This window comes from Lissotriton vulgaris, chromosome 7 (genome assembly GCF_964263255.1).
Source record: "Lissotriton vulgaris chromosome 7, aLisVul1.2, whole genome shotgun sequence".
NCBI classification, from domain to species: domain Eukaryota; kingdom Metazoa; phylum Chordata; class Amphibia; order Caudata; family Salamandridae; genus Lissotriton; species Lissotriton vulgaris.
This window is the reverse complement of record NC_141695.1, coordinates 1,761,008,581-1,761,035,726: the sequence shown is the minus strand read 5'-3', so window position 1 is coordinate 1,761,035,726 and position 27,146 is coordinate 1,761,008,581. Positions and strand designations below refer to the sequence as shown.

At 43.9% G+C, this 27,146-nt stretch overlaps 1 protein-coding gene across 1 annotated transcript in view; it reads left to right on the top strand.

The window, feature by feature from the left end:
• The window catches only part of LOC147706607 (uncharacterized), a 740,422-nt gene that overhangs the window by 564,628 nt on the left and 148,648 nt on the right, over positions 1–27,146 (top strand). Inside the window, 1 exon segment of the mRNA XM_086929638.1 lies at positions 13,432–13,625. Coding sequence (XP_086785764.1) covers positions 13,432–13,625 — 194 coding nt within the window.

The following is a 27,146-nucleotide window of genomic DNA, read 5'->3' as shown; positions in this document are numbered from 1 at the left end:
GCTTTCAATGAGAGATGCTTCTTTTTCCATGTTACACATTGAACGCTTGTAGTCTTTGCCCTTTTCGGTGGCAGAGGTCACGGCTGCAACGTGGCTTATCCACTGGTTAATAACTTTGCCTTTTGTGCTTTTCCAGTTTACAAATTGCATGAAATATTTTGCCATCGGCAGATACGAGCCACTTGGTAGCTCATATTTACATGAAGCCTGGTCTCTCCTTTTCACTTACAGATGCCTTAGGGACAGAAAGGAGGTTTATCTGAAAGGGGAAGAGTGTACAGAAACACCAGATCACTCATTAATGTGTAGACACATCCAATTGCATGGCTCCTGTAACCAAGACCGCCCTAATTTAGCATGTGTTTTGAAAGGTATACCGGTGCCTGCTATTGTCCCAACTTTTACTTTATTAGCAAACAGGAGTCATTTACTTTTAAATAATGAAGGTTGCTGTAGAGTATGAATCACTCATAAAATTGGATTTAAAATAAGTTTATTCGTGGAAAAGGAAGCACCACCAGCAACACATCCTGCGGCACCGGTCAGCGCACAACAACTGACTTAACCTTATGTCCACAGTAGAACAGCCCGATAACAGATCGTGCCGTGGCATGAGACATACACATTTGAAAGAATACAAATACTAGATTGCACAAGAATTAGCACGTGAGAAAGGCGCGTGAGAAAGGCGCGTGTAGAAATAACAATTGCTGTGGGTTATTGAAAGGCATAGCTTATGTTGTAACAGTCAGTGAGCGTGTGGTTTGGTGTAAAAATGTGCTGTATCCACCCCGCATGGGAACCTGGGGGCATATTACCAACAACTAGCGATAATTATCGCTATGTTGGCTTAGCGGCAATATTTGTATCGCCGAGCTGCGGCGATTTTTATCGCTTAGGAACCTTGCTATTATCGAGGTTTATCTCCTAAGTGATAAAAATCGACCGAAATGCATGAATATCGCTGAAAAGTCAGCGATATTCATGCATTACCGAGCTAATGCTCTTAGCCATGTTATCCACCTACCATTGGATAACATGGTTAAGAACTGCTCAGGGGCAGGTGTTAGCTTTTGGAGATATTCGCGCTTAGCGCGAATATCTCCAAAAGTTGGTAATAGGAGATAGCGATGTTAGTGACTGTTTCCAGTCGCTAACATCTTGGTGCGCCCACTTTGCATGTCATTAGTGATAAATTTCACTGACATGCAAAGCGGGGCCCAAGATGGTCGCTATCTCCAACTAGCTGTTGCTAACTGGTGTTAGTGACAGCTTGGTAATAGGGAGATCATTTTATCTCGGCTTTCTTGGCTTTTAAAGCCCAAAAATCGGAGATAAACCCCCTTGATAATATGCCCCCTGGATGTTTCCATCTGACCGAGAATTCCGACCTTGAAGTCAGAGTTCAATAAGATGAGCAGAATAAGAGCATTATTGTCACAAAAAGAAGTTGGCCTGACATCTACTCGCGAAACATTTGTCCTTCACGTAGCTCACACCCGCACAGAAGTGCATGCTTTATTAAATATTGACCTTCCTTTACATTTTGGTGAGCTGATTCATACAATCTTTAACGCGTCCTCCACTTCGGGGCTGGCTCACTTTTTTTAAAGTAGTGAGCAGTGGTCTAGTGACTTTTTTCCAAAAGATATTTGGAGTCAATTCTGCTTTCTTCCATTCGATTTTTTCCAGCCTATTTGGTGGATTTCCCGTTTTACTGGCGCTGGCTGCTGGCTTTTTGTTGCTATTTTGTTTAATTCAAAATGGATGCCCGTCCTGTGTTCACAAACAAGCAGGAGCAGTTAGCTCTGTTTTGCAACAGGATGCTTGAGTACTATGTTGCTCTGTCCCTTGCCACCTATGGATTATCGTTCGATTTTCCTATTTCACCTGTGTCCAGCCTGTCTTTCATTGCCTGAGCTGTGATTTCGAATGGGCCCTGGATTTGTGTCTCTGCAATTTGGTGTCTCCTGAAGTGGGTTATAATCATCTCATGAGTCCCTTAGTTACTCATGAATTGCTTTGTTCAGACGGAGGGATTATGGCCTTTGCAGCGATGCATGGAGTTCTGGGTCGTTAGAATATATTCGCAGCGGCGCAAGATTTCTTGGCACACAGCTTCGTTGAGAACCCACTGAGTTGTCCTCTGATGGTACTAGAGGCTCCGGTAATTGAAGAGCATGTATGTTCTTTCTCACTATTAAATTGGATGCCTGAGTTATTTTCGGATGATAACAGTGACTTCTTTTTGGAAGCGGTTGCTGCTTATTTCGCTTACTCAGTTTAAGGCTGACTCCTATTGAGGCCTTTGATGTCATGATTTTTTTCTTTCTCTCAAAAAAATTTCCGAATTATGATGGCCATTATTTTTTTTAATCAGACCTATTGGATTTACTAACAGTGGACATTACAATGTCATGCTGGTGAGATTTTGGATTTTTGGGCGGACTACATTATTTTTCCTCACCTACTCGATTTCGAACTGAACGTTTTATTGAACTCTGCTTTCAACAATTGAGTCCCCTATCTTATCTTATCTTATCTTATCTTATCTTATCTTACCTGATACGTGCTCGGATCAAGGGAGCGTGATGTATAGATATATATAGCCTTATGCTGTGTTAAGTTCGCATGAGCTTTTTAGGGGTTTAAACGCCATTTTACCTTTCTGCTGCTTTTGCACACGACACATAGTTGTTACTTTAGCTTTGAGCCTAGTAGAATGTTTTTGATTCATACGAGAATAATATGTTGTTACACTGATATATAACAAAAGAGTGTTCATGTGTTCCACGTTACCTGAGGTGTACTAAGTCCATGTTCTGCTTTGTCTAAGCATTGGGAGTTTATGATGACCAATGAGACACTGTAGCTAGTCTGGTAGGGGATTTTTGGGTACTAAGGTGAGTTTAGGCACACCCTAATTCACTAAAGTTCCAAGCCTCTATGCACAGTTCTGTCTGAGCACGGAATCCCTGTGACACTGCGTTCCAAGATAACGGCAGCCTGCTCAGCAACCCCAAATAATTTTGCCTAATCTTTGCTGATGACAGATAATAACCAGAAACACGTGTCCAAAGATGGCCAGCACTAATCTGCACCCACCTGGTGAAATACTCAAGACTTTCCAAGTGTACTCGCTTGTCGATCTGAACTGCATCTACCATGATGCCCAGGGGCGACTCTGCTGGGAGGTGAAGCAGTGTGCTCCCACACCAGTTTCAAACAATACGATATATCGCATATATACAGTCAAAAATTTGATAATAAACACAAACACATATATACAACATCAAGCATATTGGCAGCAGAAAAAAGGCACATTAGAGAAACAGATCTAGAAGATTCACATAAATGCATGGCATCTTAATAATACAGAGCATAGCAGCACTTGACACCCTATATAAGGGGAATATATGTTCTATGCTTACCACAGAACTGATATTGATACTAGTCATATCCTCTATGGAGTCAGAGAAAATGGTGCATCTCTCCATCTGTATTATGGCCTAAACTGGTAGCCCTCAAGCACCATATCCACCTGGATTCCTTCTGTCTTAGTAACAACTCCCTGTTGCCCCCCCTGGTTGGCACAGGTACATGATCAATGGAATGAAACCAGAATGATAGATCCTCAAAATGTTCTTTAGTATAGTGGTTCATTATTGGATACCTGTCATCTTTAGATCAAATTGCTCGTCTATGTTCCTGTATCCTTAGCTTCAGAGAACGTATAGCGCTACCAACATATATGGTACCACATTTGCAGCCCAGAATGTATACCACATGTGTAGTATTGCAATTCATGAAGTAATCATTTTTATATCTCTTTGTTGTGTTATAACTGAAATCCAGGGTTCTATTCTTGCCCGAGGGACAGATGTTACCCGTCCCACAGGTAAAAACGCCTTTTGGCTTAGCTTGTAACCAGGTCTGTGTTTCTTTTAGAGATGTCACATAGCTTGGACATAAGGTGTTTCTCAGACCTACTCCTTTCCGATATGTAATCTGAGGTCTATTTTCAATAGAATCCTTCTACCCCGGGACCTCAGTCAACAAGTGCCAGTGTTTACGGAAGTAATTAAAAATAACCCTACTATGTGCAGTGTATTGAGTTATGAATCTTGCTTTCTTGTTTGATTTGTCTGAAATCGGTTTATCCTGCAGAGTAACATCGATACTCACATTATTAATCCTAGATTCAGCTTTTTGCAAGATGTCCTGTCTATATCCTATTACTGTCCTGCCCCTTCCCATGGTCTCCATTGCCCTGATGAAGATGCAGCCCTATTAGGCCCAGCATCGAAATGCGCGTTGGCGTGACTTACTTGGATGGCACCTATGCAGCACGAGCTTTGATATACCATCCACTGCACCGTGCCTCCATGTTATTATTGCAGCCTATAGGGGCCATTGTTCAAATCCTTCCCCAGACTGCTATGTATCAATTTAAAAGAGGATTATGAATGAGCTGACTGTCTGAAGCTGTGAATGAGAATACATGTGTTGAGTGACTGAGGGAATATGTGGGAATTGAAATAATGTCTTCCAAAAAAAATGTTTTGCACTTATGACATTTTATGACTTCTTGCTCATTTAGAATGTATATGTTTTTGACTTATTGTAAATAAAATATATATATATTTTTCCAAGAAAGTGGATTGAATCTCAAATTAATACCTACACTGCTCAGATAGGTGTCCCTTGTCACCCGTTATTCCTATGTAAGGATCCTCCTGTGGGACCTTCTAATTGACCCTGGCAGGGTGTTCGTTATTCTATTCAGCCGATCATTTCATTGTAATCATAAAAGCAAGCATCATCTCTGTCCAAAAATGATTGTACTGCTCTGATCCCCATTTCTTTGTCTATACACCTGTAGAGACTTTCTACATCAAGTGTAACAAACAGTAGTTCGACCGACCATTCAAAATCCTTGAGTTTCATAGGTATATCTTTACTGTCCCTAACATAGGATGGTAGGTTAGGGACATATTTCTGCAGATTCAAGTCCACAAATTGTGAGATCTTCTCAGTAGGAGAACCCACACCAGAAATAATGGGCCTTTGAGGTGGAAACTGCCCGCCCTTATGTATCTTAGGAAGTACATAGATGCATTGAAAGGACGGGCAATCAACCCAGAGAAACCTACACTCATCTTCACTCAGTAGGCCGGTTTCCCTCCATTCTACCAACTTAGCATTAATCATGCCCGTGCTGGTTGGAATGGGGTTGTTTTTGATCTCTCGATAGTATAGACCATTACTCAGTTGTCTATTAATTTCCTGTAAGTAATTATTTTTGTTCATTACAACGATGTTCCTGCCCCTGTCCGCCTCTCGTATTACGATATTATGGTCACTATTGAGTCTTTTATGGGCTAACTTTTCAGCCATCGAGATTTTATGTGTAATTTTTGCTGTAAACCTCTTAGGAGCTTCCAAAGTGTATAAATCATCCATGACCTTAACGTGAAAAATTTAAATATTGCGATGATATGTGAAAAATGGCAAAATCCCACAGGGTCTAGGAATACTGATTTTCCCCACATTTGAAAACCTGAGTGGGGACTTATTAAAGGAATGGGAATGTAACCTAGAGGGGGCTTCCACCATCATGATGCAGATTCTAGTTAAACATGCTCCAGAGAAAGGGGAAAAGTTACAATCTGGGATAGAAATATTAGAAGAAGAAATTAATAGCATGCCACAAAAGGAATTGATTGAAAAAAACTATGTAGTACTAAAGCAGGTGGTAGCTCTGAGAAACACCTTATGTCCAAGCTATGTGACATCTCCTAAAGAAACACAGACCTGGTTACCAGCTAAGCCAAGAGGCTTTTTTACCTGTGGGACGTGTAACATCTGTCCCTCGGGCAAGAATAGAACCATGGATTTCAATTATAACACACCAAAGAGATATAAAATTGATTACTTCAAGAATTGCAATGCTACACATGTGGTATACATTCTGGGCTGCAAATGTGGTACCAAATATGTTGGTAGCACTATTCGTTCCCTGAAGCTAAGGATACACGAACATAGTCAAGCTATTCGAACTAAAGATGACAGGTATCCAATAACAAACCACTATACTAAAGAACAACCTGAGGATCTATCATTCTGGTTTCATGCCATTGATCATGTACCTGTGCCAACCAGGGGGGGCAATATGGAGTTGTTACTAAGACAGAAGGAATCCAGGTGGATTTGTTTCTTGAGGACGTCCAGTTTAGGCCATAATACAGATAAGGAGATGCACTATTTCCTCTGACTCCATAGAGGATATGACTAGTATCAATATCAGTTCTGGGGTAAGCATAGAACATATATTCCCCGTATTAGGGTGTCAAGTGCTGCTATGCTCTGTATTAATAAGATGCCATGTATTTATGTGAATCTTCTACATGTGTTTCTCCAATGTGCCTTTTTTCTGCTGCCAATATGCTTGATGTTGTATATATATGTTTGTGTTTATTATCAAATTTTTGACTGTATGTAGGCGATATATCGTTCTATTGTTTGTTTGTTTTTTTGTTATACTTTTCCTTATCTTCACTGATTCCCTCTTTTTAATTTCTCTTTTCTTCGCTTTGTTCTATTGATATATTGTTGTGGGTCATCCACATATATCTCTTTCTTCTTAATGGTCATTACATATATCTGTACACACTCCCCAAGCACATATAAAGTGGGATCGGGCATTTGGCTTTGTTGACTATGTCCATAGTCTTGATTTTAGCTTTTCGTGAATATACGACGTCTGATACTATACTTTCAGAAGGGTTGATACACTGTTTTTGGTGCCATAAACAATTGATTGTTAAGTAATTCAAACATGTTAATAATTATTAGCGAAAACATGCTACATTTTAGGTATGCATAGGCTTTGTAAAAACAAAGAGTGAGTGGCGTCTAACACACGTGACTAGTGGCTTATTGCTACTAGTGCATGGCTCGACATAAGGGTGAAGTTTAGCATAGATTGAATGAATGGACATTCTTCTGTGGATTGATTTATAATTCTAAATACCAGTGTAGTACCGGAAAGGCCCGATGTATTTTATCTAGTTTAAATTTTCTAATAGGGGATCAAGCTATAATCAACATAGTTTTGTTTTTCTTTGTCTATCACCCCTTTCTAATATGACGCGGGTGAGTAGCGTCTAAGACACAAGTGACTAGTGGCTTGACACTGCTCGCGCATGGCCCGATGCAAATGTGAGGTCTGATATAGATATAATTATCGGACACTTTTTCGTGATTTGTTCTAAAAAAATCATTTAGTATAACAGTGTGATATTAGATGTAGTGAAACATTTTGTTTGGCTGTAATCTAACTAATAGCCGATTACGCTGCCTTTCTCTAAGATTGGGTATTTGTAAATTACTCTTGTCCAATATGGCGCGTGGAAATAATGTTGGGCACACGTGATTAGGGGACGACGCAATGCGAAAAGCCAGACATAGGGGTCCATTAGGATGGCGGACGGATCGCCACCGCCATGCAGGTGGTGGCGATCCGTTCGCCATCCTTGCCCGTCCGCCACCTTTCTTCCCCCTGCCATATTACAATGGCGGGGGGACGTGGCAGAGGGGAAGACCGTCCGCCGCTTTTCCGCTGCGGTCGCCTTGCGACGCAGGCGGAAAAGGCCTGATATGGTGGCAGTGTCTATCAGACACCGCCAGCCATATTAGGTTGGCCTGGGAGGAATGCCTTTGCGTGGCGGCAATGCCGTCACGAAAAGGCATACGGTTCCTACTTTGGGGGCCTGTTGCGGGCCCCCAGGGTGTAGGGGGGTGGGTAGTGCGCATGGGGGGTACCTATGGTACCCCCCTGCATTTCACAGCACAACATTGCAGGCACCGTGCGGTGCCTGTCATGATGTGCTGTGAAACGCACTACAAGCATTTTTCACATTGCGGCGGCAGGTGCTTTAAGCATCGTCCGCCGCAATGTTAAAAATGCCGGATGCACCCGCCACTGTGGTGGGTGCATCCTAATTGGGGGCACGGTTCCTCTGCCCTTGTGGCAGACGGTACCTGCCCCCGAAAGGATGGCGGACGGACTTTATCCGTCCGCCATCCTAATGGACCCCATAATTAGGATTCTCTCTATATATTCTAGGAGAGACATGGCGCCCGGTTTGAATGACCGGCTTCTAGGATCGCGTCCATGTTACACAGGTAATTGACTCCCGCTGCTCTTAATCCGTTTTTGCCTTCGCTCCGTAAGAGTTGTAGATCTTGGTCTCTTATTAGGGCAGTGCACGTTATTGTTTGGGGATTTGCATGTTAGGCGTCTATATATTACTCGGTTCATGTTCTTTGCATTTTGTTGTCAACAGAGACTATGGGGCGGTTTTTAATATATAGATCGCTCCAATACTGTACTGAATAATAATGTTGAGTGGCCACAGGATGGGCCTCTAGGCTAAACTAGCAGTATATGTGATATGACTAGCATAATCGAATGTGGGCACTAAAACTACTTTTAGTTTGAGGTTTCATTAAGACTTTTTCCTAAATAGCAATTAGGAGGTTGATTGGGATAGGTTTGGCCAATTGTTACTGTTGCAATAGTAGATACTGATATGTATTGCAGGTACCTACTTGTTTCACTGGAGATGCTGGTGGTTGGAGATAGTGGATTACTATACATTGTTACTCTCCTTCGTATTCTAGGACGGTGGGCTATTACTTTGGTAACACCTTTGAAATCTACACGTTGGGGCAATTGTTACCCCTATGATTATATTTCTGGAGGTAAAGGCATTTTTTGCATCTTTGGTTTTAACTGTACTGGGAATGATGTTTTAAGCATTTAAGTGGGGGCCAACCAATGATATAGACATCGGTTCTAGCCCTCTAAAAACGAGCTAGGCACCTCTAGCACTTTGATCCACTTTATTCGGTGCTCGGCTGCTGGCTTCATATATGTTGGAACGAAGCTCAAAAGTAGCTTTTTGTTTTTAATATGAGCAGACACCCCGCAGCGAATAAAGTGGATCACAGTGCTAGAAGTTTGTTTCACTATTTAGTTGAGCACGTTACCTGCACATTTGTTTTAGTGGGAAGGTGCTGATGATGATAAGTGGATTATACTGATGAGTACCGGTCAGCAGTTCCCAGGTGGCTGTTTTCGTGAGGTCCCGTCCCACTTTTCACACAATTCTTTTTCACAACACTTTTTAAGTAGAGATGGTGTTTGGAATTGGTGTTGGAGACACAGCCACAGACAGTATTTTAAGAAGAAGATAGGAACACCCTGTTAGTACTGCAGAAGCGTTGCATACTATAAGTATTCTCACCAGTAAGGGAGGCAGGTGATGTCCAAGATACCCTATCAGACATGGGGCAGGCTTCTGTTGATAGACTTGCTTCAGGATTGGCAGCAGTGTAGGCTGGGAACCAGTGCCTTCAAGAGAGGGGCCGACTATTTCGACGTGGTGGAGGGCAGCAGCTATGTTTTTATTTTTTCCTTTGAGCTCCCTCATCCCACTTTACAACCCCAACCCAACCCACCCCCGCCCACCCCACCTCTTTTTTTTTACATGAACCACACCTGGGTAGACCTGCATAGGTTACTGTTTTAGAAAATAAGGTGCAATTCCAGAATGTATTAGGGCAAATATTATTCTAGAGACTTTAGGAAAAATAAACATGGTTTTCAAAGATTTATCTCCTTCCTGGGGACCCCGCCACCACTGCCACCACCATCATCCAAGTTGCAGACTGCAAATCATTGGCTGTAGGAGGGAGAGAAGGAATCTGAAACCATTTTGTGTGCACTTAAAATATAGAATTTAATATCCTTTTAGCATGCTCCTAAGGGTAAACTCAGTGCCAGGTTGCCTGGAAACTGCTGGCTGTGAAAACAGATGCCAAGCAGCAGCAACAGCTGAGCCGGAGTTCTGATGGAGTCCAGCCAAAAGCAGAAATCAAGTCAGAGCAGTCCAGGGCGGATCTCGGCAACCTCCCCAATGACCACTCGCAATGACTATCTGCCTGCTAGGTCTGCAATCTCATGCTTCTAATGAATAACAAAGCCCCTGGCTCCCCTAGCAAAGCTGTGGGAGTTAAGCTGCAGGGAGCTCTACTCTCTCAGTGAATCTCCGGGGGAAGCACTGCCCTTCCCAGCTCCCCATGAAGGTGGCAACTGCAGCTATGGTCATGGAGCGCTTGCAGATCAATGGAGTCCCGATCACCAACCCAGACACTGCTGCAACCTCTCCACCTCCGTTCAATTACCAAGCGCTGGCCGGTGTGCAAACACAAGACAAATATGAGCAACTCTCAGAGTGACACAAAAACTCCACAAAACAACAGGTAGTAAAGACCCCCCCACCTCGAGGTCCTAAAATGTCCCAGAGGTGAGGTGAGGAGGAGTAGGTGGAGGTGAGGAGACCCAGCTAAGTCAAAGAAAGAGCTTGAACTATACATGTCGGTGGGCACGAGCACAGAGCAGTGGCAGGGAGAAGCATGATCCAGGCACTAGTCCTCACTAGTGGTGCAACAAGTGGATTAGTCCAGTTGAAAAATATGGAAGTCCAAGTTCAAAAACTTCCCTATTAAAAAATGATTATATTTGAGCTGAAAACCTCTTGGCGCGGTTCAAAGCTGAGATTGTAGCTGCCACCATGGTACCACAGGTGAGATACTGGAAACACGTCAGTCCCACTAATGCTCTTGAGGTTTCCCATTTTTGTGCGGAGATCTACAAACAGGACAAAGGTGTAATTCTATCCCATCCTACAGGTCAACTCGCAGGTCACCAGCTGGAGGTCCAGTCCTCTTCTGTTCATCGTCAGAGCTTGAAAGTTTTCTGCTGGGGTTCCTTGCTGTACCACATTTATGCCTAGCACTTGCTAGTGGGTAGGGTATCTCCTGGGCACTCCCTAATCAATGGCGTAAAAGTTCCCAGGGGCAACCCTACCCACTTTTTAGTAGTTCCAGCTGCCTTACTGCAAACAGTGAACCCCTGAGGAAGGGATTATAACAGCCCAAAATGCATTGGGAAAAATATGATTAATGACTAATAGAGATCATCCATTAAGGATAAATTATGTATGGCTCATGCGACAGAAAAAAGCCTGGAAAGGCACATCTGCCGGATTAGAAACTGTTTTTACATAATGTGCCTCAAATGTAACAGATGTAAAGAAGATGAACTTTGGAAAATTTGGAATAAAAATTAATTAAATATGGATAAATTGGTGGTATTTTTGTAAGGAAATTTCAAGGATGCTGTGTGTCCGGTCTTGGAGTGAAACTTCACTTCAGCTTTGCTGTGTACATTAGCACGTGGAACCAGGGAGGACCACAGTTCCGGGCTGCACGCAATAATCTCCAAAACTTAAGGAGACAAGCATAATTGACAAATTTGAAAACATAGGTGTGCACTTGTTCTACTCTCTTTCTTACTGCAAACAGGCCACAAATGTCATGTATTAGAGCATATTAAAGATAGTGAAAGAATTTTGCCACACTAAACCTGGACCCTGAGGGTTGTGGGTGTGTAGGGGAGTGCACTGTGCTAATCCTAAGTATCTCCCCATTATTGCACTAAAATTCAGTTGGTAGCAGACCCTGTACCCACAACAAATTAGGGACAGAGACGTCTGGTAGGACAAAGGCATGGTCCTAATGCAGCAAAGCAGGAAATACCACAAAAATTGTCCTGGCATCCTGTCTCCCTGTAAGTGTTGCATGCGGCTCAAACAGATTGGTCAGGCAGGATTGGTCGATATCAACCCACTAGGGGAAACCTAGGGACATATTAGCAAGAACCTCGTTAAAATTATCGCAGTTTTAGCGGCAGAAAACTGCCGCTAAAAAGGCAATAATGAGCTTGCTAATATGCGTTATAGAATTCCAATTCAAGCCCAGGTTAGATGTCCTGCACATCTAAACTGGGCTTCTATTGGAATTCTATACCGCATATTTGCAAGCTCATTATTGCCGTTTTAGTGGCAGTTTCCTGTCGCTAAAATGGAGATAATTTTAACGAGGTTCTTGCTAATATGCCCCACATTGTGTAGTTTCTGGCAGAAATGTCATTACTCGTTCACACTTTATTCAGGGCTGAGGACATGCTCGGAGGTAACAGAGGCTAGTATGAATTATCGTTCTGATATTTCAGGCAGGTAACAGGGTAACTTTCTAAAATGTATTTGTCCTTAATATTTACTAACATCCAACTCCACCATTGAATTTGACTGTTAAAGCCTATATAAAAATCGTGGTTTTATTATTTTTGTAGCTGGTCCCATCCCAGAGTTAGCAGTATTAGATTTTTGCTACAGTGGAAATAGCTTTTTGGGCCTTGTCACTGAAGAGCATAATAACGTTCTATCTGTCCCACATTTACATACGGTGCACCCTGTTGTTGTGCGTTTCCAAGCCTACATTTGGTGACTTACTAATATTTAAAATGTCAAAAAGGATTATTTTGACCAATTTAACTGTTTTAAAGTAGAGCACAGGCCCTTTACTCCTGGTTAACAGGGGTATTGTGCACAGGGACCTAAAGCCCGCATAAAAAAATCTCAGAAAAGGCAAAAAAACTGGGGTGATGACACAGAAGAGACAGATATCCTAAATCACTGATCAACGTTGCAAATAACAGTTGCTCAAAGTAATGCTTTGGTATAGTTCCAAACACTTAATGTTTTTGCTCTATCCTACATCATTCGCTGTCTAGCAAGAGACATTGTCATTACACAAGACACACAAACAGCACACAACATGCACATACATTCAGATACACAAAGGGGGTTTTGGACACACATTTTCAGCTGCATGCTACTGCGGTTCAGCTATATTCAGTGCATGGCGTTTGGTGGATGTGAACAGACACATTGATATTAATTCCTTCTTTATTTAGTTTTTTACCCAAAGGGCTTCATCCCCTGCACTTACCCCCCTTATACCCACTGATGCTCCCTGGTGTTTTCAAAACCTTCTCTGTCCTGCTCCCTGGGTATTGTTCTTTGCCCTAACAGCTTTTAAGTGCTATGTAGCCTCTTTCTTTCTTTTTTCTCTTGCACACTTACTTTTTTTATTTACATTTACTGAAAATGCCATTGTCATGTTGGAACAATAACTAGAAAAATAGACAACATAGCCACCAATGAGTCACAACACATGCTTTGTGCACATTTGAGCACACAGTGGCTATTTTGGATTTTTTAACCCCAGCATGCAGTGGCTAAGCTATGGAAAAAAAGGGATAAAATTGCAGCAGCTGAAGCAGCAGTGCTGAACATTACACAGATGGGAATCACCACAGTTGTCCCTGAAATTATTTTAAATGTCGCCTCTCATTTCTATGGCCCTTGAATATCTGCATCAACAGTGAACTCCCCTGTGACTTGCAATATCCCTATAGAGTGTTCTTTTCTCTAATCCAATTATATTCTGCATCTCCAGGCAACCAGAAAGGCACTGCTTACCTTGCCTGTGCTCCACATGGCTCTGCTTTGAGTGCACCACTGCATCCTCACTCCAAGAAGAGAGGCTTGCATCAGAGAAGGACAGTGAAATTCCATCAGAGATGTTGGTCATCTTCTCATCCAAGGTCTCTCCTAGGCGTAAACAAATCCTCTGTGGATGGATGCTCATAGGTAAGAGAAACTGGAACTGCTATAGATTAGCAATATCTGCATTTAAGATGAGAGATAATGTATGTGACTATACCATCTTGGTGCTGCCAGCTGTACCAGTAATACACCACTCCAGTGCTGCCAGGTGTACCTGTAGCTATCTTACATCATTGGGTATAACTTATTATTAAGCAATAGTTCACATTAATACTTGCAAACATGTATGTGTTGCGGAATTAGATGCCAAAAATAGATTCTAATCTGTTGACAGCATAAGGGGGCTGCTAATTTTTCGTGTACTTTCAGTGACTAGAATTGCCAATTACATGGATGATTGATAAGCATTGAGCAAAACTGAGGAGAGCATGCAGTATAATTGTCGAAGACTGGAAAGAAAATTCATATTTTAGTAAGATATTTGTTTCCATACATTTAGTCTAGCTTTCTAGTTAAGATGAAGTTTGTTGTTTGTTAATGCATCTAACTTCTAACTTTCCAATGTAATGGAACTATTTTTTTCAGAAATGTTTTATAATTTGAAGGAGTTCTAGCAATACATTTACAAAGTATTTTAGTAGTTCTTTCTTGCCATTTATAACTAATGCTACTATATTTTTGACCCCGCATTGACAATGAAATCAGACACCTACAGTCCAGTCCACAGATGCCGGAGTGTACTGAATCATTGGCCTGAGGGTCCAATATTTATACCTGGTGCTAGCTTTGAAGTGGGAGAAACGTCTAGACATACTCACCACATCTGGTTCTGGAATTTCTATACCTCCCCTTTCTAGGCTATTTACAGTGACGACAGCCTGATCTCAAGTTCTTTGTAAGTGCGCTGAGGCAGCTCCTTTGAAATGTAACTGGGACATAGAACAGTTCCGTCCTTCGCATCCTGCCAGGATGGCCCATCCTGACAACTTCTAGTCCTCTTACGTCTCACTGTCTGGGAGAATGAACACAATGGCCAACTGCCATCTACGCCTTGTCATGGGACCCAGGGTACAGCATGCAGATACCAAACGGTTAGGACAAAAAAATGCCAACTTTCAGATAATTTAAAGTATACAAAAAAGTGATTGAATGCTTAAATTAATCTCAGTCACTGGGAATTACCCGAGGTTGCATAATAATCCATTGTTAATTTGTACCACAAGTCACCTAAATTCAGACCAAGCTGTATGCAAATCAGTCTTGACACTGCTCTAATTGGAATTGTTCAACCCATACGGCCAAGCCAGGTCCTCCCAGTACCAGGACACAAGCATCCAGGACCAGGTTTGCCCTTGTTGTGAGCTCATCAGCCAGGGAAAGATGTGGTTCAAGTGACAGTGTGCACTGCACCCACACCTCGGCATTCCTGTCCCACTTAGGGTAACATTCTAAAGTGAAAAAAAAGTGATGGATGGATTGCTTGAGCCACTGGTAATTACTCGGGCTGCATCCCAGTCTGTTGTTACTTTGCATTTTGAGGTGGCATGGTGTGCAAAAATAAAGATGGACTGTTAGGCGTCCCAAGTCAGCAGCTATCCATGCAGAGCCCTTTTTGCGTCAGGCTATCTGTGTGCAATTACCAGGCTGTGCGTCACAGTAGTATCAAATGCAAGGGCACACTTATTCACGTGTAACCAGCCCAGTGCCCGCACACCTAGCTGCTCCACAGTGGCCTTATCTTAAAAGGCAGACACCAGTGGGTAACATGCTCATATCAATTATTGTGAATGGGAATCAGATAGTGAGACTCACCTAAACTAAAGGTGCAAAAACGATGTGATCAAAAGTGAAAATTCCTGGCCGACTAAATGGGTGGAATCCATTTGCAACATATGCAGCTTTCAGCTGAAACTAGGGGAACAACTAACCATTGCTCATGGGTACTCTTGCCTAGTCATCTGTAACTAGTGGCAATGGGTTCTGACCATTTGCTGGTTTTCTGCCCCCACAGAGTTCTTACGTTGGCATTCCAACACCAACATCACCCACCTAAATCAGCAATAAGAACACTTCCCTCCACAGGGAACCTAGACTGCACTAATAACCCTCCTGGTGCTATGTCTGATGTATCCCTAGGATTTTAGGAGCCTACATGGCCAGAGAAGTTCTAGGCAAACCCTTGCCCGGAGTCATGAAACATTGCTCTTACCACGCTCTTCCTGGCAAGAGTAAGTGCCTCTACTCTGAAGCCCTCACTAAAACATGTCCCCTGGGTCACCTGCTGTTCTCCTTAAGGAAAATACACAGCCCACTAACTTTACTAATGCAGGTCACTACACCCTAAAGATGAAGACACAGGTCCTTCACTGGACCCGTTGACCCTCACCCACAGCAGTTACACAAGGGTCTATAGCTGCCACCATCCTTGCAGAATAACTGTGCCTTCTAAGGAAACAACAGCCCACTCAACAGGTAGTACTCCACTGACAGAGTCAGCTCAGGGTTTTCCAGCCACGGAACCACCCCAGGAACCCTAACCAACCTGTCCTTTGTGAGAAGAGGGTTCATGTCCCCCACTTGTGCTCTCACAAGCCCCACCGGGTCAACTGGATGTGCCAGTGGGCTCTGTGTAGGTCATGCCTCACCCATGCCCAAATTTGGGCCACTTCCCAGCCTCTAAGCAGTCAAGCTGAAAATCAACAAGGGACCCTGAAGATCCCCCAGTGAAATGTGAAATGTGAAATGTCACACTGAAAGCACACAGTGCCTCCCTCCACTTCCCTCAGCTGAGCGGCCGCCCTTACCTGCTGTGTCCATGCCTGGCAAACCAGGACTTCCGAGGAGCCTTATGGTCAAACCCTATGACTGGTACACCTAACGTGCACCAGGCAGGAGTCTGCTAAAGAGCCTCTGCAGTCTGCCCTTCTGACAGCTCAGAGTGGAAGTCCCAACAATTAATGTCTAGCACCAACCTGTACTCATGCAAAAGGTCCCTTTACTCAGAATGGCACCACCCTGTCACCTAGTTGTGCCACTGCGGGCACACCTGCCATCTATACCATCATGCCGATGGCTGTATCCTCCAGCAAAACCAATATCTGGCAAGCCAGGACTTCAAGGGGACTCAGTGATGCACATCAAGACCATTACACCTAAAATGAATGAGGCAGAAGTCTGCCACGGAAGACCCTCTGCAGCTTGGCCTTCTGACAGCTCGGACAATCTCTAACAGACATGCTTCCCTCCCTCCGGATTGATGCTCAGGGTCCTCTCTAAGATTCTGCACCAACTGCCCACATGGCTAGGTCTTGGTTGCACCTCCACATCCTCCATCTACATAGCCTCTGTCCCCTGTCCTGGGGTCTGATCTCACAGGATCTACCTGATGGTACACCAGGCTGGGCATTAGACTTTTCAGTGGGCATTGCCACAGCCATCACTTCAAGTTCTGGGTAAAAACTGTCTCTAGGTTGGCATCCTTCACTGTACTTGGGCAATCGACACTCAACGCTGATAATTTAGGATCCACCACTAACCCATCCATGGAATATAGTGAATCTTCAACCTCTCTCATGTCTCCTCAGGTGAAGCCAGTGGACAACCTAGAGAAACTAGGGTACTCACTACCCACCCTATGTCTCCTTAATGGCTATCAATACAACTCTTACCTCAGGAACAATCCCCTTACTCGGCCACCCACCACTATCGGCCACTCTTGGGCCATTCTGGGACAGCTCCCCCTCTCCAACAGATAACCTATGGAGACAATGGGAACCAAATCTCTTTGTTGCACCACCCAACACCACTGGAGAATTTCTCAGGAACCACCCTATCCTCATGGTTGGACCTCCTAGGGGTTGCCACTGTCACCTGGGTACTCTCCCGTCCTGGTAGAGGGACCTACAATTACATAGATAAGGATAAGGTGTTCTTTTCTAGTAAATCTGGGTAGAAGACCGACAGAGTGCTTACACAAATGGGAAAAGAGTTGTGTAGTTCCTAGGAATCCCCCAGGACCTGACGTTTTGGATAGCCTAAACTGAGGGCTTGGTGGCCCAACTGCATCCTGACACCGCCACAGGATATGTCAGCCATTAGACCAGCTAGCTCTACAGTGCCAATACACCCCCCTGTATTCTTCATTGATGTAGGTAGTCTCTGGCAACCACTGAACATGACAACCCTGATTTCTCAGGGATCGTGTAGAACAATACAGTATGTTTCACTCAGAAAATACATAGGTTGGCAATTAGGACATTTCAATATGAATGTATTGGTCCAGCGACAGCCTCGTGTAAAACATATGTGCTGCGACAATTAGGAGACAGAAGCATACGAAAGAGATTGCTAGTACCAATTTAGTAAATAGTAGATACATTTCTACCATAGTGCTAATAAGATGAACAGAAGCAGTACAGATAAAAACAGTATCACTTGCTTATTCCTAAAATGCACCCTATATAATTTTGCTAAAATGTACCTAGCCTAACCAGGATGTGTCGGTGTATGTGTAGATAGCCATGTGTATCTGTTGTCAAGAAACCCCTACGGAAGAACTAGCCCCCTCACCTGATGCTTGGAAATGCAGGACCCCATCTCTGCTTCAAGGATGACAGCCAAAAGGGATGCCAGACTGCTGCGTGTCGGAGATTCAGCATGCAGGACCCTTGTCTCAGCTTGGAAGGAATTCTCCTCTAATTTGTCAGGGGTTAGTGAGGTTCTTTTATACTAAAGTAGTCACTCCAGGTTTTTTTCTAAAATTGATATGTTTTAAAAAAAAATTATGGGCGAAAACAATGATAAATGTTTTGAAAGCAATCACCAGTGATTTTCCAAACAAGTGTGATCATGCACAGCTGGCTGTTGGCAAAGGATGAAAAAAGTGGAGTGCCTGGGGACATGTTTATGTACCTCAGGTGCAGCAATTGTGATATAGTACCAAGAGCCTAGTGTCGAAGAGACAGGAGCAAGCTGATCCAGCTGTAATTTCACAGTAATTTCTCAATGCAAAACCTAATTTACCTCTATTTTACAGCTGAAAAGGTGTTTAGACCCTTGACATCATGTATTACCTCCAGGAGACTTTACATAAACATGAAAAATCAAAACAAAAATAATATTTAAGCCAATAAAGAGAGTTGGTGAGTATTTTAAAGGGTTTTATGTTCTAGTTAAAAGTTAAGGTTCTCTGAACCCTTTATTCATTAGTCAAATATCTATCAGGTTACAGAATTTCGAAAACAGGAATATATAATGAATACAGAGCATAGTATAGGTTGGATACAAAGCATTCTATGAAAGAAGGGAATGAGGCAATCAAATGTCAATCAGAATTCTTAAAAAAAGTTCAGGAAAATATGATTCAAGCGTGAATTATTCAAGGCTGATTAATAATTAATAATTGACAAAATCTCCCATTAAGAGAAATAAAGACACAAGACAAATACATCTTTTCAAAACGAATTCATTAGTCAAAGCATGAACTTAGAGTTTTAGCATCTAAATCTAAACCTGTTCTGTCCAGCTCCACTCTCTGCCCTGGTCTGTTCAATATGAGAGAGGCTGCTTCACAAGGAGCGAGACAGCCGGCCCTTCACAAGACCAAAGAGGAATGTGGTCTGCCTTGCCAAATATATGACGTGCAAAGACTTCTCTGAAAAAATATGAGCAAGAACCCCCACCTCCCTCTATCTCTCTAGGGAGCAATCTCATCCCAGACTGTACCCTCGACGTTCACGTACCTAACCCATATGATGTCTGATCTCATCTGCTTCTTCTCTTCTTCTCCCTCTCAGACAGAGGCCCTGTGAGGCTCAAGGCTTAAAAAGTGAGCAAACACACCCCCTAAGAGGTCACTATTTATACTCTAATTCTTCGCTGACTATACTACTAATGTTGCAGTTATCAGTAAAGCTTGTAACTTGATTAGTTGGCATAGATGACATGAGGGTCTCACCATCCTGTTCTCATTGGCAAATCCAACCCATACCAGTTTTAACAAAGGAAGCGTTAATGCTTAATACAGTCTTCTGTTTCACAATCAATAATGAAAAAATATGCAACATTAAGGCAGAAATATATCAGTCGCATGTGGGAATGATTACTTTCCACAACACTGGTACACTGGCATGAAAACAAGAATGTACAGTTCACAGTGGCCTTGACTCCTTTGGCTCTTTGCTTGAGGCAAGCTGGTTCTGCGCATGCGTCTCTTATTCAGCACAACTCCCAGCCAGGCTGGATTCCCAGGCAGCCATTTTATGGCGGGCCCATAAACAAAAACAAACACAAAGAGTATTAATTTATTACATTTAACCCATTATGTTTACCTCCCCCAGATTAATACCCTCTATTAGTTATTACCTAGCAAAAGCTATTAGTTTAAAGCAGCTTTTCTATCATTTGTGCAAACATGCAAAAAAAGTACAATGTACAACATAGCATAATCATGCACTAATGCAAATTTTCAAAGTGCACACGGGTAATACATACTCAGCTCTAATGTTTTAGACAGCTTTTTATGCAAAATGTGTTTGCCCCGTGCAGTGTTGGTGCATGGTTAATTAATAGACATTATAAGAAGATGTGTTATGAACTGAATATGCATTGTCTAAATATGCAACACATCCAAAGTCTCTTAAAACAGGAACAGGGAGTGTAGATTACAAGGAAAATGAGCTGGGAAGAAAGAACACATTCCATGAATATTTTCAAAGCTAAAAAGGTCACTGAAATCACTAGTTTTCTCTACACTGCACAAACACATGTTAATTTAGCACAATCATTTCAGACTGACTAGGCCTCATTTTAAGTCTTTCACGTTGCTTGCACCAAAAGTGCCCCTTTTAAAAGCATTGACTAGGCCTCAATTCATATTTCATGTGCCATGTGTTTCCCACTTGCACCAAAATCTGCATAATTTTAAATGCAGTCTGTCTGAAGCACAATAATAAAGCAATGCCTGACTCCAGATGAAATCTGAGCTACATCACCAGCAACCAGAGTAATGATGTTACACCTGCAGCCAGTGTAGTGAGGTCACACCGGCACCCATTGCAATGATGTCATAACTGGCAGCCAGTGCAGTGAAGTCACACCGTAGGCCAGTATAGTAATGTCATACCTGCAGCCATTGTATGATGTCACACCGGCAGCCAATGCATGATGTCACACCGGCAGCCAGAGTTGTGATGTAACACCATTAGCCATTGCAGTGATGTCACCGCCAGCCAGTGTAGTGATGTCACACCAACAACCAGTGTGGCGATGTCACACTAGCAGCCATTGTAGTGATTTCACACCGGCAGCCAGTGCAGTGATGATAAAATGGCAGCCAGTGTAGTGATATTACCCGGCAGCCAGTGTAGTGATGTCACACCAGAGGCCAGTGTATTGATGTCACACCGGCAGCCAGTGTAGTGATGTCAAAGCAGCAACCAGAGTAATAATGTGACAGCGGAAGCCATTGCAGTGGTTTCAAACCAGCAGCCAGTGTAGTGATGTCACACTGTAGTTATGGCACTGCGGCAGCCAGTGTATTGATATCTACTCCGGCAGCCAATGCAGTGATGCCACACCAACAACTAGTGTGACATTGTCACACCGGCAGCCAGTGTAGTGATGTCCCAGCAGCCTTCAGAGAAATAATTTGACACCGGCAACCATTGAAGTGATTTCAAACCAGGAGCCAGTGTAGTGATGTCACACCAACAACCAGTGAGGCAATGTCACACTAGCAGCCATCGTAGTGATTTCACACTGGCAGCCAGTGCAGTGATATCGCCTGGCTGCCAGTGCAGTGACGTCACACCAACAGCCAGTGCAGTGATGTGACACCGGCAGCCATTGCAGTGATATGACACTGGCAGCCAGTTCAGTGATGTCACCCGGCAGCCAGTGTAGTGATGTCAGATCAGCAGCCAGTGTAGTGCTGTCAAACCGGCACCCAGTGTATTAATGTCACACCGACACCCAGTGTAGTGATGTCACACCAACAACCAGTGTACTGATTTAACACCAGCAGCCAGTGTAGTGATGTCACACCAGCAGTCAGTGCAGTGGTGTCAACAGGCAGTCGGTGTAGTGATGTCATACCGACAGCCAGTATAGTGATGTCACACCAGCAGCCATTGTAGGATGTCACACTGGCAGCCAGTGTAGTGATGTCACACCGGCAACCAGTGTAATTATTTGACTTTGTAGGATGTCACACTGGAACCCAGTATAGTGATGTCACAATTGCAGCCAGTGTAATGATATCCCACTGGTGGTCAGTATAGTAATGTCATGCCCACAGCCAGTGTATGATGTTATACCGGCAGCCAGTGTTGTGATATTACACCAGTAGCAATTGTAGTGATGTCACATCAGCAGCAATTGTAGTGATTTCTCACCAGCAGCCAGTGTATTGATGTCACACCGGAAGCCAGTGTAGTAATATCACCAGGCAGCCAGTGTAGTTATGTCACACTGGCAGCCATTGCAGTGATTTCAAACCAGCTGCCAGTGTAGCGATGTCACCCGGCAGCTAGTTTAGTGATGACACACCAGCAGCCAGTGGATCTATGTCACCCGGCAGCTAGTGTAGTGATGTCACACTGGCACCCAGTGTAGTGATGTCACACTGGCAGCCAGTGTAGTGATGTCACACCAGCAGTCAGTGTAGTGGTGTCACTAGGCAGCTGGTGAAGTGACGCCATACTGGCTGCCAGGGTACTGATGTCACTTGGCAGCCAGTGTAGTGATGTCACACTGGCACCCCGGATAGTGATGTCAGAGCAGCAGTCAGTGTAGTGATTTCACAACGGCAACCAGAGTAATGATTTGACACCGGCAGCCGTTGCAGTGAAATTACACTGGCAGCCAGTGTAGTGATGTCACACCGGCACCCAGTATAGTGATGTCACAATGGCAGCCAGTGTAAAGATATCACACAGGTGGCCAGTATAGTAATGTCATACCAGCAGCCAGTGTTGTGATGTTATACCGGCAGCCAGTGTTGTGATGTCATACCAGTACCAAATGTAGTGATGTTTTTCCTTACCTCAGCGTCCAGGGAGTATTATTCACAGTTAGCGTAATAAGAAAAGAAAACATGGAAAGTGGAACCCTAATTTCCATTGTGTTCCTGGCACTGATTTTGCCACCTCTGTAGCCATAGGTCACAAAGGCAGTGCCAGCAGTTGCAAGGGGCTAGCCAGGGGTCACAGCTGCAACCACTGGCTACCCCAAATGACGTCCATGCTTTGCACCTTCAGCAAACTCCTAAAGGCCCACCTCTTTTAATAACACCTAAATTAGTACCTTTTGCAGAGAACAGTCCGCCTGATGTCGGCCTGCACTGATATGTTACAATACCATCGTCCCGGTGTCTCTCAAACTTCCCTTTTGAATTACCTTTTACTTACCTTCTAATTGAAATGTAGACTTACATGTTGTGCTTAATGTAAAGCGCCCTATCATGGGGCCTGGTAGCTCCATTAATAATCTAAATAATAATTAAAATAAATTATAGTGGCTGAAACTCACTTTTCATGTAAAATGCCAATTGTAGGTGTAGGTATGTTTTTTCAGTTCAAGGATATAATGCTTCATCCTTCTCTTATATCCTCAGCCGCAGGGTAGCCACAACACAGCTAAATGTTTTGTAAAATGCACGCTTTGCATTATGGATCGAAACAAAGTTCATTGTAGTTAATTGACAAGTGGGCAAAGCAAAAGAGGACGTGCCTTGTAGTTATGACATATACATTACTGTAACTGTAATAGAGGCAAGGGCATGATGCACAAAACTTTTTTTTGAAAGGCGCCTGGCGAGACATTGTCCACAAACATAAAAATAAATGAGAGATAATATTACAAAGAGAGCTACAAGAGGGGGTAACGTCTGCATCAAGGAGAATGGAGATGGGATACTTTAACCTTTTAACCTTTAGATCCTTTTCTAAGAAACATAGCCGGTACCAACCATGAGCCCACAGATACAAGGAAGTAATTTCCCTGTTTTGACCAACCACAAAAAATATATATATATATTGCATTTTCCAAATTTCGCGGGCAGTTTTGTAAAAATCGCGGCCTTTTGACAAAATTGCAGACTTTACGATTTTTTTACAAATCGCGAAATCGCTAAATCCTGGAGGGTATGACCTTTGCCATGAATGCCCTGGTATATGGTTAGTTGGTGTGCATCTCTGCCATGAATGCCCTGGTATATGGTTATATGGTGTGTACCTCTGCCATGAATGCCCTGGTATATGGTTAGTTGGTGTGCACCTCTGCCATGAATGCCCCTGTGTATGGTTAGTAGGTGTCCACCTCTGTCTTGAAAGCCCCTCTGTATGATTAGTAGGTGTGTACTTCTGCTATGAATGCCATCATGTATGGTTCGAAGGTGTGCACCGCTTTCATTAATGCCCCTGTGTATGGTTAGTAGGTGCTCACCTCTGCCATGAATGCCCACCATGTATGGTTTGCAGGTGTGTACCTCTGCCATAAATGCCCAGGTGTATGGTTAGTCGGTGTGCACCTCTGCCATGAATGTCCCGGTGTACTGTTAGTAGGTGCCCACACATCTGTCATAAATACCCCTGTGTACGGTTAGTAGGTGCCCACCTCTGTCAAAAATGTCTCATGTATTGTTACTAGGTGTGCACCCCTTTCATGAATGCCCCTAGGTATGATTAGTAGGTGTGCACCTCCGCCATGAATGCCCACCATGTATGGTTCGCAGGTGTGTACCTCTGCCATGAATGCCCCTGTGTATGGTTAATGACACCTACTTTTGGGCAGCCTCACCTTGAAAAACCAATAAAATGCAGGAAGTTAGAAATTGCAAGCTGTGCAGTAGTAAAGGCTTCCTTCAAGAGAAAATCTAAATAATAACTGGGTCATGCCCTTGTGTATAATTAATAGGTTCGTAACTCTGCTATAAATGCCACCATGTATTGTTCAAAGGTGTGCACCTCTGCCATGAATGCCCCTATGTATGGTTAGTAGGCGTGTACCTCTGCCATGAATGCCGCTGTGCATGCTTAGTAGGTGTGTACCTCTGTCATTAATACCCCATGTATGGTTAGTAGGTGTGCAAATATGCCATTAAGGCCTCATGTACTGTTAATAGGTGTGCACCTCTGCCCTGAACACCCCCATGTATGGTCTCAAGGTGTGCACCTCTGCCCTGAAAGCCCCTGTGTATGGTTTGAAGGTGTGCACCTCTGTCATGAATGCCCTTGTGTACAGTTAGAAGGTGCGTAACACTGCCATGAATGCCCCTGTTTACTGTTGTTGGTGCCCACCCTTGCCATGAATGCCCCTGTGTATGGTTTGAAGGTTTGCACCTCCTCAATGAATTCCCCTGTGTATGTTTAGTAGGTGTGCACCGTTGTCATGATTGCCCATGTGTATGGTTAGTACCTGTGCACCTCTGCCATGAATGCCCCTGTGTACGGTTTGAAGGTGGACACCCCTTCTATAAATCCCCCTGTGTATGGTAAGTAGGTGTGCACCACTGCCATGAATGCCCATGTTTATGGTCAGTTGGTGTGCACCCCTTCTATGAATGCCATTGTGTATGGTTAGTAGGTGTCCAACTTTGCCATGAATGTCCCGCGGTATGGTTAGTAGGTGTGTACCTCTCTGTCATGAGTGTCCCTGTCTACAGTCAGTAGGTGTGCACCTCTGCCATGAATGCCCTTCTCTATAGTTAGTAGGTGTGCACCTCTGGCATGAATGCCCCAATGTGGGGTTAGTAGGTTTGCACCTTTGCCAAAAATTGACCCGCTGTATGGTTAGTAGGTGTGAACCTCTGCCATGAATGCCCTCATGTATGGTTAGTAGGTGTGCACCTCTCCCATGAATGCCCCTATGTGTGGTTAGTAGGTGTGCACCTCTGCTATGAATGCCCCTTGTATGGTTAGTAGGAGTGCACCTCTGCCATGAATGCCCCTCAGTATGGTTAGTAGGTGTGTACTTTTGATATGAATACCCCTGTATATGGTTAGTAGGTGTGCACCCCTGCTATGAGCGCCCCAGTGTATCGTTAGTATGTATGTAACTCTTCCATGAACGCCCCATGTACGGTTAGTAGGTGTGCACCTCTGCCATGAATGCCCCTCTGTACAGTTAGTAGGTGTCCACCTCTGCAATGAAAGCCCCTCTGTACAGTTAATAGGTGTCCACCTCTGCCATGAAAGCCCCTCTGTACGGTTAGTAAGTTTGTACCTCTGCCATTATTGCCCCTCTGTACGGTTAGTAGGTCCCCACATCTGCCATGAATGCCCCTCTGTACGGTTAATATGTTTTTACCTCTGCCATTAATTCCCCTCTGTACGCTTAGTAGGTCCCCACATCTGCCATGAATGCCCCTCTGTACTGTTAATACGTTTTTACCTCTGCCATTAATGCCCCTCTGTACGCTTAGTGGGTGCCCACCTCTACTTTGAATGCCCCTCTGTACGGTTAGTAGGTGTGCACCTCTTCTTTGAATGCCCCAGCGTATGCTTAGTAGGTGTGCACCTCTTCTATGATTGCCCATGTGTATGGTAGTAGGTGTGATCCACTGCCATGAACGACCCTGTGTATGGTTAGTAGGTGTGTAACTCTGCCATGAATGCCCCCATGTATGGTTAGTAGGTGTGCACCTCTTTAATGAATGCCCCATGTACTGTAAGTAGGTGTGCACCTCTACCATGAATGCCCATGTGTATGGTTAGTAGGTGTGATCCACTGCCATGAATGACCCCGTGTATGGTTAGTAGGTGTTATCTTCTGCCATGAACGACCCGTGTATGGTTAGTAGGTGTGTAACTCTGCTATGAATGCCCCCATGTATGGTTAGTAGATGTGCACATCTGCCATGAACGCCCCTCTGTACGGTTAGTAGGTGCCCCCCTCTGCCATGAATGCCCCTCTGTATGGTAGTAGGTGCGTACGTCTGCCCCAAAGGCCCCTGTGTACGCTCAGTAGGTGTACTCCTCTGCCATGAAGGTCCCTGTGTATGGTTAATAGGCATGTACCTCTGACATGAATGCCCCTCTGTACGGTTAGTAGGTGCCCACCTTTGCCATGAATGCCCCACTGTATGGTTAGTAGGTGTGCATCTCAACCATGAATACCCAGGTGCACGGTGGGTAGTTGTGCATCTCTGGCCTCAAAGACCCTTGAAGGTGTGGGTCATGAATGCCCCTGTGTATGGTTAGTAGGCGTGGACCTCTGCCATGAATGCATCTGTGAAACATTGGTAGATGTGCACCTCTGTCATTAATGCTCTGTGTCTGGTTAGTAGGGGTGCATCTCTGTCATGAATGCGCCGTGTTTGGTTAGTATTTGTGCACTCCTGCCATGAATGCCCCGTGCACTGTTAGTAGGTGTGCACCTCTGCTATGAACGTCCCCATGTATGGTTCAAAGGTGTGTACCTGTGTCATGAATGCTCCCATATACGGTTAGTAGGTGCGCACCTCTGCCATGAATGCCCCCAACTATGTTTCAAAGGTGTTTTCCTGTGCCATGAATGACCCCGTGTATGATTAGTAGGTGTGCATCTCTGCCATAAATGGCCCTGTGTACAGTTAGAAGGTGTCCACCTCTGCCATGAATGCCTCTG